Raw genomic sequence first — 13,991 nt, 5'->3', positions numbered from 1 at the left:
GAATATTAGAATATTATGATTCAGGTGGTGACCATTCCACCGAGTCCTCCAGATCTGATTGCAGTGCATCAGGCGACGAAACTAGATATCACGGTCGTTACGAATCGGATGATCAGTATTCTTTTACATTTTTCGAAAAAGAACGCAGAACCAAAGAAAGATATTCTGAAAAATCGCAAAAATCTGAATCTGAAGACGAAAGATACGAACTGGATGACAGAAGATTCGGTCGTATTTATAAATAAATGGAACTCTAGTCAGTCACATCTTGAAAAGAAAAAATCAGTTTCAAACTATTGTGTATTGAGTTGCTAAGTTTAAAAATGGAATAAAACACATTTAGGTGCAAAAACAATTTATTGAAGTATCACCTATCAAATTTAGCGTTTCATAACACCTAGAGTACGGAAAAAGTGGTCTCCCGTTTCCGTGTGTCTGTCGTTTATAGTCTGTGTTAGAGCTTCAGCAAAACACTTCACCAAAAAATTAAGTTGCGTAGCTGACATCATAAAAGGTCCTTAAAATCAGTTAAAAATAGTTCTAACCAGACAAAACGTGTTTCGACTGATTGGTCATTTTTTTACTTTTAAAAATCCAAAAATCGAGAAGTGAAAGAATGAAAAGCCGAGAAATAGAGTTAAAAATTGAAAAATTGATAAATCGAGAAATCAAAAAATTGAAAAGTGAAAAAATTTTAAGAAAGAAAAATTGGAAAAATCGAAATGTTGATCAATTGAGAAATCAAAGTATAAAACAGTCGAAAAATTGAAAAATCTAAAATTTAACAAAAAGTTGAAAATCCATAAAGTAAAAAATCCAGGTGTCGCAAAATCGAAAAGTCGAAAAATCGAAATATTGAAAAATTCCAAAATTGAAAGAAATATCCAAAAAATTGGGAAATTAAAAAGTTGAAAAAGTGAGAAATCGAAAAACTCAAAAGGCCAAGTCGAAAAATTCTAAGTTTTAACAAATCGAAACAGTTTTTGGGCTCAACGTTTCGCACAGTTTCGTAATTTGCCTTATTCCTAATTTCGTTAAGAAATTAGGAATAAGGCAAAAGAGCACGGTAACTCAGTATGAAATATTGAAGAAATGAAAAATCCAAAAATTTAAAATTTAAAACATTGAAAAATTAAAATACCGTAAAATAAAAAAATCGAGAAATCCAAACATCAAAAAATAAAAATTCGAAAGTGTAAAATGAAAAAATCAAAAAACTGAAAAATCAACACATCGAGAAATCGAAACATCGAAAAATTCAAAAACTGAGACACAGAGAAATCGAAAAATTAAGAAACCGAAATAGGCCAAAATCGAAAAATCGAAAAATCGAAAGTTATAAATGAAAAAATTGAAAAATCGAGAGATTGAACAATCAAAACATTGGAACATTCGAATCTCGAAAAATCGAGATCTCAAAAAATTGAACAATTAAAATATAGAAAAACTTAAAACTCTAGAAATTGAAAATTCTAGAATTTGAAAAATTGAAAAAAAATTGAGAAGTTAAAATATCGAAAAGTTGAGAAAATGGGAAATGGAAATATAAAACAGTCGAAAAATTGAAAAACCCGAAGTTTAAAAAACGAAAAACTGAAAATCCAGAAGTCGAAAAATCGAAAAGTCGAAGAAAAGCACCAGAAAATCCTAAAAATGAAAGAAATATCCAAAAATTGAGAAACTAAAAAATTGTAAAATTGAGAAATCGAAAAATTGATTAATTGAGAAATCGGACGACTGAAAATTTAGCAACGTTAAAATATGAAAAATCAAAAAAACGAGAAATCAAAAAACGATTAAAATATCGCAAAATTGAAAAATCGAGAAATCCAAACATCAAAAAATCAAAAAATAAAAATTCGAAAATCTAAAATTTAAAAATCGAAAATTGAAAAGCCCAAAACTAAAAAATCGAAAAACCGAAAAATCCAAAAATCGAAACATCGGAAAATTCAAAAAGTGAGGCGTCGAGAAATCGAAAAAGCAGAGGATCGAGAAATGAAGGAATGGAAAGCCGAGAAGTACAGTTAAAAATTGAAAAATTGATAAATCGAGGAACATCTCAATTCTAGAAATCAAAAAATTGAAAAATGAAAAAATTTTAAGAAAGAAAAATTGGGAAAATCGAAATGTTGATTAATTGAGAAATCGAAGTATAAAACAGTCGAAAAATTGAAAAATCTAAAATTTAACAAAAAGTTGAAAATCCATAAAGTAAAAAATCCAGGTGTCGCAAAATCGAAAAGTCAAAAAATCGAAATATTGAAAAATTCCAAAATTGAAAGAAATATCCAAAAAATTGGGAAATTAAAAAAGTTGAAAAAGTGAGAAATCGAAAAATAGGTTAATTGAGAAATCGGACGATTGAAAATTTAGCAACGTCAATATTTGAAAAATGAAAAAAACGAGACATCGAAAAGCGATTAAAATATCGCAACATTGAAAAATCGAGAAATTTAAACATCAAAAAATCAAAAAATAAATATTCGAAAATCTAAAATTTAAAAATCGAAAATTGAAGAGCCCAAAACTGAAAAATCGAAAAACTGAAAAATTCAAAAATCGAAACATCGGAAAATTAAAAAAGTGAGGCATCGAGAAATCGAAAAAGCAGAGGATCGAGAAGTGGAGGAATGGAAAGCCGAGAAGTAGAGTTAAAAATTGAAAAATTGATAAATCGAGAAACATCTGAATTCGAGAAATCAAAAAATTGAAAAATTAAAAAATTTTAAGAAAGAAAAATTGGAAAAATCGAAATGTTGATCAATTGAGAAATCGAAGTGTAAAATAGTCGAAAAATTGAAAAATCTAAAGTTTAACAAAAAGTTGAAAATCTATAAAGTAAAAAATCCAGGTGTCGCAAAATCGAAAAGTCGAAAAATCGAAATATTGAAAAATTCCAAAGTTGAAAGAAATATCCAAAAAATTGGGAAATTAAAAAAGTTGAAAAAGTGAGAAATCGAAAAATTCAAAAAGCAAAGTCGAAAAATCCTAATTTCAAAATATCAAAAAATAACAATTCGAAAATCTAAAATTTAAAAATCGGAAAATTAAAAAGTCCAAAACTAAAAAATCGAAAAACTGAAAAATCCAAAAATGGAAACATCGGAAAATTCAAAAACTGAGACATCGAAAAAGCAGAGGATCGAGAAATGGAAGAATGGAAATCTGAGAAGTAGAGTTAAAAATTGAAAAATTGATAAATCGAGAAACATCTGAATTCGAGAAATCAAAAAATTAGAAAAATCGAAAATTTAAAAATTCCGAACATTCAAAAGTTGAAATATAGAAGAACTGAAAACTCGAGAAATCGAAAGACCTATATTTTAAAGATTCAAAAATTAAAACATCCAGGTGTCCCAAAATCGAAAAGTCGAAAAATCTAAATATTGAAAAATTCCAAAGTTGAAAGAAATATCTAAAAATGAAAAAATTGAAAAAGTGAGAAATCGAAAAACTAAAGAAGCAAAGTTTTAACAAATGGAAACAGTGAAAAATCAAAAATATCGAAACTTTGGGATGTCGAGAAAGGGAAGAATAAAAAAAAGGTTAATATGTGACCATTTTCCGGGTTGGGACTGTATTAAATGAGTTTTTGGGCTCAACGTTTCGCACACTTTCGTAAGTGGCATCTTCAGGAGCAGGGTTAAGAAATTAGGAATAAGGCAAAAAAGCACGGTAACTCAGTATGAAATATTGAAGAACTGAAAAATCCAAAAATCTAAAAATTTAATGTCAAAGAATTAATGTACTGGAAAATCCTAAAAATTAAAGAAATATCCAGAAATTCAGAAACTAAAAAACTGGAAAATTGAGAAATCGAAAAACCAAAAAAGCAAAGTCGAAAAATCGGAGAATTGAAGAACTGAAAAATTGAAAGTTCGAGAAGTCGAGAAATGGGAAAATCAAAAATAGATTAATTGAGAAATCGGAAGACTGAAAATTTAGCAACGTAAAAATTTGAAAAATCAAAAATGGAGAAATCGAAAAATCTAAAATTTAAAACATTGAACAAGTAAAATATCGCAAAATTGAAAAATCGAGAAATCCAAACTTCAAAAAATCAAAAAATAAAAACTCGAAAATCTAAAATTTTAAATTCGAAAGATTGAAAAGCTCAAAACTAAAAAATCGAAACACCGAAAAATCCAAAAATCGAAACATCGGAAAATTCAAAAAGTGAGGCATCGAGAAATCGAAAAAGCAGAGGATCGAGAAATGGAGGAATGGAAAGCCGAGAAGTAGAGTTAAAAATTGAAAAATTGATAATTCGAGAAATCAAAAAATTGGAAAAATCGAAAATTTAAAAATTCCGAACATTCAAAAATTGAAATATAGAAGAACTGAAAACTCGAGAAATGGAAAGACCTAGATTTTAAAATTATCAATTGAGAAATCGAAGTATAAAACAGTCGAAAAATTGAAAAATCTAAAGTTTAACAAAAAGTTGCAAATCCAAAAAGTAAAAAATCCAGGTGTCCCTAAATCGAAAACTCGAAAAATCGAAATATTGAAAAATTCCAAAGTTGAAAGAAATATCCAAAAATAAAAAAATTGGAAAAGTGAGAAATCGAAAAACTAAAAAAGCAGAGTTTTAACAAATCGAAACATTGAAAAATCAAAAAACCCGAAAAATCGAAAAATTGAAGGATTGAAAAAATCGAAACTTTAGGAAGCCGAGAAAAGGGAAAATAAAAAAAAAAGGTTAAGATGGACCGTTTTCCGGGTTGGGACCGTATTAATTGAGTCTTTGGGCTCAACGTTTCGCACACTTTCGTAAGTGGTATCTTCAGAAGCAGGGTTAAGAAATTAGGAATAAGGCAAAAGAGCAAGGTAACTCAGTATGAAGTATTGAAGAACTGAAAAATCCAAAAATCTAAAAATTTAAAATTTAAAACATTTATATCGTAAAATTGAAAAATCGAGAAATTCAAACATCAAAAAATCAAAAAAATAAAAATTCAAAAATCAGAAACTGAAAAATCAAGAAATCGAGAAATCGAAACTCGAAAATTTAAAAAATTGAAAAATTAAAATATCGAAAAGTTGAAAAACTGAGAAATGGAAATATAAAACAGTCGAAAAATTGAAAAATCCAGAAAAATGAAAGAAATATCCAGAAATTGAGAAAATAAAAAATTGGAAAATTGAGAAATCGAAAAACCAAAAAAGCAAAGTCGAAAAATCGGAGAATTGAGGAACTGAAAAATTGAAAGTTCGAGAAGTCGAGAAATGGGAAAATCAAAAATAGATTAATTGAGAAATCGAACTGAAAATTTAGCAACGTCAAAATTTGAAAAATCAAAAAATCGAGAAATCGAAAATTGTAAAATTTAAAACATTGAACAATTAAAATATCGCAAAACTGAAAAATCGAGAAATCCAAACTTCAAAAAATCAAGAAATAAAAACTCGAAAATCTAAAATTTAAAAATCGAAAGATTGAAAAGCTCAAAACTAAAACAGAGAGGCATTGAGAAATCGAAAAAGCAGATAATCGAGAAATGAAGGAATGGAAAACCGAAAAATGAAATTAAAAATTTTTAAAGATAATCTCTGAAACTATTAAGAGGTTCAGCAAAACAGTCAACCAAAAAATTAGTTTTCACCAAATTTAAACACCTCATAAAGGCACCACACATTCCATGTAGTCGTATTGTGTGTTATCTATAACCCAGACCTGCTGTATGTGTACATGATCGTGACCATGAATTTAATCGCAATTTGTATTCAGCGCCTTGATAAAAGCAAATCGAATGACTCATTTGCAAAGGCGCAAAGATCGAGAAAAAAATCGTAACTAACGAAAAACGCAAACCCAGACCCAACGAATTCCACCACTAAAACAAAAATCGACTTTCCTGTTTTGTTGTTATTGCAAAATTTAATCCTTTTAATCTTATCTCGTTGACATTACACTTATCACATTATTTCATTATCCGATTGGGTTTACCCTGTGTATGTATTGTTCGCAGCGGTCATTCTATTTATAGCTTTTATACCAGCGAATTGAGCGAATCCGCTTGTGAAGCACATAGAAAGACTGTTGATACGTGGATGATGCAACAGCGACCAGAGAATATTACTGAAGCGACAGCTCACACATTCCAGACAATTTCTTTCCCTCAAATAACTTCATTAATTTAAAATGAGCTTCAATCCGAGCTTCAATCGCAACCAGGATTTGTATTGTCGTGTTTCTGCACGTCGTTACATTTTTTTATGTTCGTATTAATCCATGCTTTTGTGCAGACCTCGCGTTTCTGTATCTTCTGTGCGTCAACAGTTCGACAACTGTCGCCAGAAACGATTGCAGCTATCGCCGTTGTGTTAACTTCTGTGCTTCCAACAATTCCAATATTCACTCCAAGTTCAGACTTCAGACGTGTTTGTGCAATTGTTGTTGTAAGAGGTAAGAAACATAATTTCTTTTTTGATTTTTGGTTTATCGTTTTGATGCCAAAGGAGCGTCAATCGGTTTGTTTTATTTAGGCGTGTTAATCGGAAATATTTTGGTATCACAGCGTTAATAATTTCAGGGTCAATGATATGCAATAATACGCTTGAGCTTTTTTTTCGATATGTCCTTTCGCGAAATTTTTATTGTACTAAACACAAATAATGTAGTTTTATCCTGAGATATTTTATTAAATTTCCGAAATAATTATTTTTCTTGTCGCTGCAAAAGTTGCGTAACTTTTCGTCATTGATCAATTTAACAAAATTAAATATGGAAACGTATTACATACTTATTTCGTTTTATTTAATACTCTTGTAAGGTCAATTTGTAATATTTATACGACATAAAACGAGTCCGTCTGCATAAATGTGGGGTTCCCACGCTTCGATAAAACATTTTATTGTGGTTTTCCCAGAAGTGACGCAACGTAATTTATCTATCTATAACAAAGCGAAAATATGACACGTTATTATCGACTGCGCCGTAATGTAATCGCTAATTTTTTTTTTTTGACGAGTCACTACTAAATTACGTAATTAAAAAAAATAGTTTATAAATTTGTTGTAACAAACATGAAAAATTATATAAACTGTAAAACAAAAAAATTTTTATTATAGAAAGAGGGCTAACATGTTTCGATACCTACTGGTATCTTCATCAGAGCCGCCAATCAATTAAAAGAAATTACATTTTGGCATTTAATTTGGAATCTGTAAAACCGAATGATTTGAAATCTTGCAGACGCTTTACAGTTATGATAAGCATGATAAGTTTTTATTCAAAATACATTTACTTGTCCCCTCCAAAAAATTGATGACGTCACCTCAAAAGGTTGTCGAATAAACCCTACCTAAAATGTAGAAAATATGACAAGTCTGTACTTGTAATTTATCATTCCATTCATATTTTTTGGATTTGCATATACAGGATGACTCAAAAAAATTAACGAATGCGTGAATATATTTTATTTATTACTTCCCGAGCGTAAGCAAAGGAAGTATTGTAATCGAGTCCGTCGGCCGACTCTCTACTTTTACGTTTTCTCGATCTTTCATGACCCCTAGAAGACGAAGAAATAGGTCTCCCATTTCCGTCTGTCTGTCCGTCTGTCCGTCTGTCCGTCTGTCCGTCTGTCTGTCTGTCTGTCTGTCCGTCTGTCCGTCTGCCGTCCCGGATTTTTATTAGATAGATAATCTCCGAAAGTACTCGACCGATTGTTGTGAAATTTTGTACTTATATTAAGAATATCATGTAGATGGTAAAACGCTAACCAAAATTTGTCTAATCATCCCCACCACTAATGCGATGACGTCACTTCAAAATTGTACATAGTAAATAGGTTTTCAATTGTATAAAATAACATAGTTCTATACATGTAGTTTACAACTCTGAATCGACTTTTCACCCGAAACGTCCAGATTTTTGGAAAAAAAATCAAAATTATAAAACAACATTTTGAAATTTAATTTTTAATCTGCTAACCAGAATGCTTTGAAATGTTGCAGATGTTTTAAGGCTATAAAGAGCATCATAAATCTTTAGTCAAAAAATATTTGCTTATCCCCTCCAAAAACTTGATGACGTCAGCTCGAAAGTTTGCCGAATAAATCATATCTAAAATGTACAAAATATGATGAGCCTGTACTTGTCATTTATCACTCCATTCATATTTTTTGGATTTGCATATACAGAGTGACTCAAAAAAATTAATGAATGCGTAAATATATTTTATTGATTTAATCAGGAACTACAAAACGGAATGCTCTGACATCTTGCAGATGTTTTAAGGTTATAAAGAGCATAATAAATGTTTAGTCAAAATATATTTGCTTATCCCCTCCAAAAACTTGATGACGTCAGCTCGAAAATTTGCCGAATAAATCATATCTAAAATGTACAAAATATGATCAGTCTGTACTTGTGATCTATCACCCCATTCATATTTTTTGGATTTGGATATACAGGGTGATTCAAGAAAATAAATGAAAGCGTAAATTTATTTTACTGATTTACTCAGGAACTACAAAACCGAATGCTTCGAAATCTTGAAGATATTTTAAAATTATCATAAGCATGGTAAATTTTTGATCAAAACGTATTTGGTCGTCCCCCCTAAAAAATTTATGACGTCACCACAAAATTTTGCTGAATAAATCCTATCTAAAATGTACAAAATATGGTGAGTCTCTTCTTGTGATTTATCATTCCATTCAAATTTTTTCGATTTGCATATACAGGGTGACTCAAAAAAATTAATGAATGCGTAAATTTATTTTATTGATTTAATCAGGAACTACAAAACCTAATGCTTTGAAATCTTGCAGATGTTTTGAGGTTACAAGGAGCATAATAAATTTTTAGTCAAAATATATTTGGTTATCTTCTGCAAAAAACTGATGACGTCAGCTCAAAAGTTTGCCGAATAAATCGTATCTAAAATGTACAAAATATGATGAGTCTGTACTTGTGATTTATCATTCCAATCATATTTTTGGATTTGCATATGCAGGGTGACTCAAAAAAATTAATGAAGGCGTGAATTTATTTTATCGATTTAATCAGGAATTACAAAACCGAATGCTTTGAAATCTTGGGAATATTTTAAAGTTATTATAAGCATGGTAAACTTTTGTTCAAAATGTATTTGTTCATCCCTCCTAAAAAAATTGATGACGTCACCCTTAAATTTTGCTGAATAAATCCTATCTAAAATGCAAAAAATATGATGAGTTTGTACTTGTGATTTATCATTCCATTCATATTTTTTAGATTTTCTTAAGAGGTGGTTCAAAAAAATTAATGAAGTCAATTTATTTTATTGATTAAATTAAAGGCAACACTTATTATTAGTATTACACCCCAACCAACCCAATTTGGTAGACACAAAATTTGTTAAAGGAAAAACTCGGTTGAAACATAAGGGTAGCACGCTTATTTACATCGACTTTAACATTACAGACCTGCATTTGTTTTATGCGTTCACTTGATTCCGCGAATGTGAAATAGACATGTTTATAATCAACCAATTGTGAATTTCACCGTCAAGAATTAAAATAAAACCCAATGTTTTATATAATAAGCGGAAGTCGAAGCAATAAAATCGATGGTCGTTTTGTTTACAGTTTCTCTGTTTGACTCTCACGTATGCTGTTAGGCTTGTCATCTTAAATTAAGAATGTTTATACATACACGATTTTCAGTTGCCTCTGATACGTATACGTGAGTAAATTGTTTCGTTATTTTATTGATTATTACAAATCAATATTCAAAACGACCCAATTCATTTTCCCGAAAATTTGAGAATATAATAATTTTATTCTTAGTATTACACTACATCTATCCCAACTGATATACGTGACCTTGCAAAAATGTTGATGACGTCATCGCAATTTTTTTTTAAATTCCCACTACAAAAATGTAATGAGAAAAAAAAAACAATAAGCACGCAGTCGTCAAGTTTCCGACAGCGAGAGAAGTACTGTCTAAACTCTTTAGACCAATTTTTTAATCAGGAACTACAAAACCGAATGCTTTGAAATTTTGGAGATGTTTTAAAGTTAATGGTAAATTTTTGATCAAAATATATTTGCCCCCCCAAAAACATTGATCACGCCATCCCAAAATTTTTCCGAAGAAATACTATCTTAAATGTGCATTGTGCAAAGTTGCGTATACGGGTTCTGTGAAAAAAATTAATGACTGAGTCAATTTATTTTATTGATTAAATCAAGAATTGCAAAACTGAATACTTTGAAATCTTGACGCTTTGAAGTTATTGTAAGCCTGGTAACTTTTTAATGAAAATGTATCTGTTTATCAACCCCAAAAAATTGATTACGGCATCACAAAATTTTGCCGTGGCGCATATGTACAAAATATGAACAGACTTTTAATCATTGCATTCATATTTTTTAGATTTGCTTAAACAGGTGACTCAAAAAAATTAATTAATCAGTCAATTTATTATTGATCAAATTAAGAAAGAGCTACCCCATTTTCTGGAAATGTGAGAATACGCTCGTCTTTATAACAATAAAATAATGATAAGGTTAGAATTATAATAATAACATTCAGAATATTTTGTTCAATGGAGGCTTATGAATAATTTTAGTCATCTGTTTTGAGGCGATAAACTCATTCAAATCAAACAAATGTCTACGTGACATTCTTCCAATGTAATGTATTCTCGTTGATAATGTGCTGTAAATAAATGTTTTGCACTCATAACCGTTTTCGATGACGTCGTTGTTTATAAATAAAGCTGGGCGGTCGAAATTTCTTCATCCTATCTACCCGTCTGAAGAATCTTTTTTTTTATGGGTTTGGAAGAATCTACTGGTACCTTCATCAGAATCGCAAAATAACCAAAGAAATTACATTATGTTGCAACTGAAGTGGCCACTCCAAATTTTTTTTTCAATATCAGCATAAAGTATTTGCCTTTGTTTGTTTTGCGGCTCTGGTGGTGGTACCAGTAAGTACCGAAACATGTTGGCCGTCTTTCTACAATAGTGAAAAAATTGTGGCACGACCTTTGTTTTGTAATAATAAATACAAGAGCACACTGGATTTGTTTCGTGGTACTTGAGGAACGAGGAAAGTTATATTGAAATTTACATACTTATTTAAGAAACTGCACTTGTTTTAGCGTGGTCTCTAAATAATTTTTATTTAAACTTCAAGTGTACAAACTGATAGAAATCGGTATTTTTTTTTAAATTACTTAGACACATTGTCAAAGTTTATCGGTGCGTAGATCTGGAATTTCCACTACACCTTCAAATGTTTGCTTTTTTGTGACAATAGAAAGATAAATTATCGTGAAAATCCTATTCAATTTAATATATGTTTTCAAGACTTCAAAAAACACGGAATGACCTTGTGTGACTTCCAAATGAATGTATTACCATAAAGTAGTACTTTCGTGACAGGTGTCCACTATTTCCAGCACTTTCTCAGACACCTTCAAAATGTGGAGCCGCCTCTTTAGCGCGTTCAAAGACCCCCAGGCCGCCCCTGGCGACATAAACCTCCTGCTTTTTGGTGAAACCGGCGTAGGAAAGTCCACTTTCATAAATTCCATCTCGAACTACTTCAACTATTCCAACTTCAAGAAAGCCCAACGCAGCAAAATCGAGGTTCTTATCCCCGTCTGCTTGAACCTTTCGGACAAAACCAAAATCTGCGGAACCGCGGACGAAAACGAAGCCCACGAAAGCGGCAAATCCGCCACCCAACACGTCAAAGTGTACTTATTCCCCATCAAAATAGGCGGGAAAACTTTCAATTTAAGATTGGTTGATACTCCAGGAGTCGGAGATCCCCGAGGCATGGAACAGGATAACATCAACCTCGACAATATTCTAGCGTACTTGGCGACGTTGAAGAAACTCCACGCTATTTGCTTCATCATGAAGTCCAACCAGACGAGATTCACCAAGTTCGTCGAGTACTGTTTGAAGCAGATCTTGGTTCGGTTGGACAAAAGCGCCAGCCAGAATATTATGTTCATCACTACGTACAGTAAGAGTGCGCAGTATACCGCTGGAGAGACCAGGATTCACTGTTTGGAGCCGCTGGTCCGCGATATCCAGTCGAGACCTCCCAACGTGAGTATCCCCTTGAGCGACAAAAACATCTTCGCTTTGGACAACGAGGCCTTCAAAGCACTCTTGGAGATGCAAGAAGGTAAAACCTTCAGCAAGTACGAATTGGAAGGTCTGGCTCACAGCTGGGACATCTCGTCGAAGGAAATTCGACGGTAAATAGGCAACTTTCCTTTTCGCAGCAGTCAAAGTTTTGTTGTAGCTTGTTGGCGTACATTATCGGGGACGCCAGAACCTCAGCACTGAAGCCCCACGAGGTCGAAAACACCATCAGTGTTAACGAAGTGAGGTTTCTGATTGAGCAACTCGCGACTCCTATTGCTGAGGTGTCGGAGCTCATTCAGGACAACCTCAGGTTGCTGGAGAGGCACAAGAGGAACCTGAGTTTGGAAAACCAAACCCTCGACGAGCTCAAGGACCAGCTGTTCATACCTTGTGTCGACCTTGAAGTTAAGGAATTGTCGCAGCCTGTCACCGTGTGCACGGACTCCAAGTGCGCCGACGTCATCAAGGTGAGATTACGAGTGTGATGACCTTTCCACGTTGTTGATGTTTAAGGTGAACGACGTGACCCAGTGGCACTACAAACAGAGATGCCACAACCCTTGCTACCTCTCGGGAATCCCCAAAGAGATGATCGGCGATCCGGGAATTATCAATTGTGCCGCCATATCGGGCAAAGACAAGTGCCAACGCTGCGGCTGCCACTGGAAAGTCCACATGCACATCTACAAAGAAACCGAGAAAATCGAAGTGCAGAAAGAAGACCAGAACGTGAAAGACGCCATCAAGACCAAGGAGGATGGTCGTCTCGGCATCGAGAAGTTGATGAAAGAGCTCAACCAGAGAATGAAGGAACTGGAGAAAGAAGGAGGAATCATCTCTGAAAGCATCGCCAAGTTTTCGTATTTCCTGCAAGAACACGCATTGACTCCCTTCAACGACGCCTACAGCGACTACATCAAACAACTCATCAAAAAGTAGGACGTGTTGTGGTGTTGACCATCACTAACTGTCTATTTTCAGCGAGCAACACTTGGGGAAATTCGGTGACAAGGAAGTCATCGTCAAGCTGGAGAAGCTCTTGAGCAGACACGAACACCTCCAAAAGACTTTCCAAGAAAGCGCCCAAAAGTACGAAGCCGCGTCTGCATATTTCGACCTGAGCCCTGAAGGGATCAAGAAGAGCATCACCGAGCTGTACCAACTGAAGCACATGGGGAAGACAATCCAAGAGCTCATCAAAAAGTCGACGGCTTCTCGACAGAAGGAAACGCAGAAGAATTTTAACTGCGTGGTGTCTAGAGAAATCGTTCTGGAGGATGCGAAGAAGAAGGTCCAAGAAAGGAAGCAACGCAAGGTCGTCGACGAAAACGAGGTAGAAGGCGATGTTGAAGCCACTTCTACCCCAAAATGCGAAGTTCGTTACGAATATAGAGCAAACGGGGGTGGTTCAGACGACTATGATTCTGGAGAAAGTAGGTCTACTACCAAATCCGAGAGGTCCACCAAAAGTAAACCAAAGCGACTAGAAGAATCTCCAAAGTCATCTAGAAACGACAAAGAAGACGAGAAAAAGTCAAAGCATCGCTCCAAGGAAACCATCAAGAAGTCCAAGTCCGAAGAGAAGAGATCTGACCAAGCTTACAAGAGAAATCAAAATGATGATGACTCTGAAAGTGATGCGTCTACGGATTCGAATGTTAGCTGCGATTTGTCGGGCGACTCTGAAGATCGCCGAAGTGGAGACAAAGGGCAACGTCATGTCGAAGAATAAGAATAAATGTCTACGTTTTAATTAAGTATTCCACGTTTTTTAAGTATTAGTTGTGGTTAGAACTTTGTATTGCAGTTTACATTCCAATAAATATTTTTCAAAAGCAACGTGTTAGTTTTGACCAAACCCTTGGACCTAGAAAACTGGA

General features: G+C 33.2%; 1 protein-coding gene across 1 annotated transcript; it reads left to right on the top strand.

The window, feature by feature from the left end:
• Positions 1-6,160: 6,160 nt before the first annotated feature.
• On the top strand, positions 6,161-13,950 carry LOC135137022 (uncharacterized). The gene is made up of 5 exons (XM_064066560.1): positions 6,161-6,412; positions 11,409-12,221; positions 12,269-12,578; positions 12,625-13,046; positions 13,093-13,950. The coding sequence occupies exons 2-5, from the start codon at positions 11,431-11,433 to the stop codon at positions 13,841-13,843; spliced, it is 2,274 nt and encodes a 757-aa protein (XP_063922630.1). The 5' UTR covers positions 6,161-6,412; positions 11,409-11,430; the 3' UTR covers positions 13,844-13,950.
• Positions 13,951-13,991: the final 41 nt, after the last annotated feature.

Source organism: Zophobas morio, unplaced genomic scaffold, assembly GCF_036711695.1.
Source record: "Zophobas morio isolate AGI-343-1 ecotype UQ-CSIRO unplaced genomic scaffold, CSIRO_AGI_Zmor_V1 ptg000028l, whole genome shotgun sequence".
NCBI classification, from domain to species: Eukaryota; Metazoa; Arthropoda; class Insecta; order Coleoptera; family Tenebrionidae; genus Zophobas; species Zophobas morio.
The sequence above is the reverse complement of the archived record's forward strand: the minus strand, read 5'-3'. Positions and strand labels throughout refer to the sequence as shown.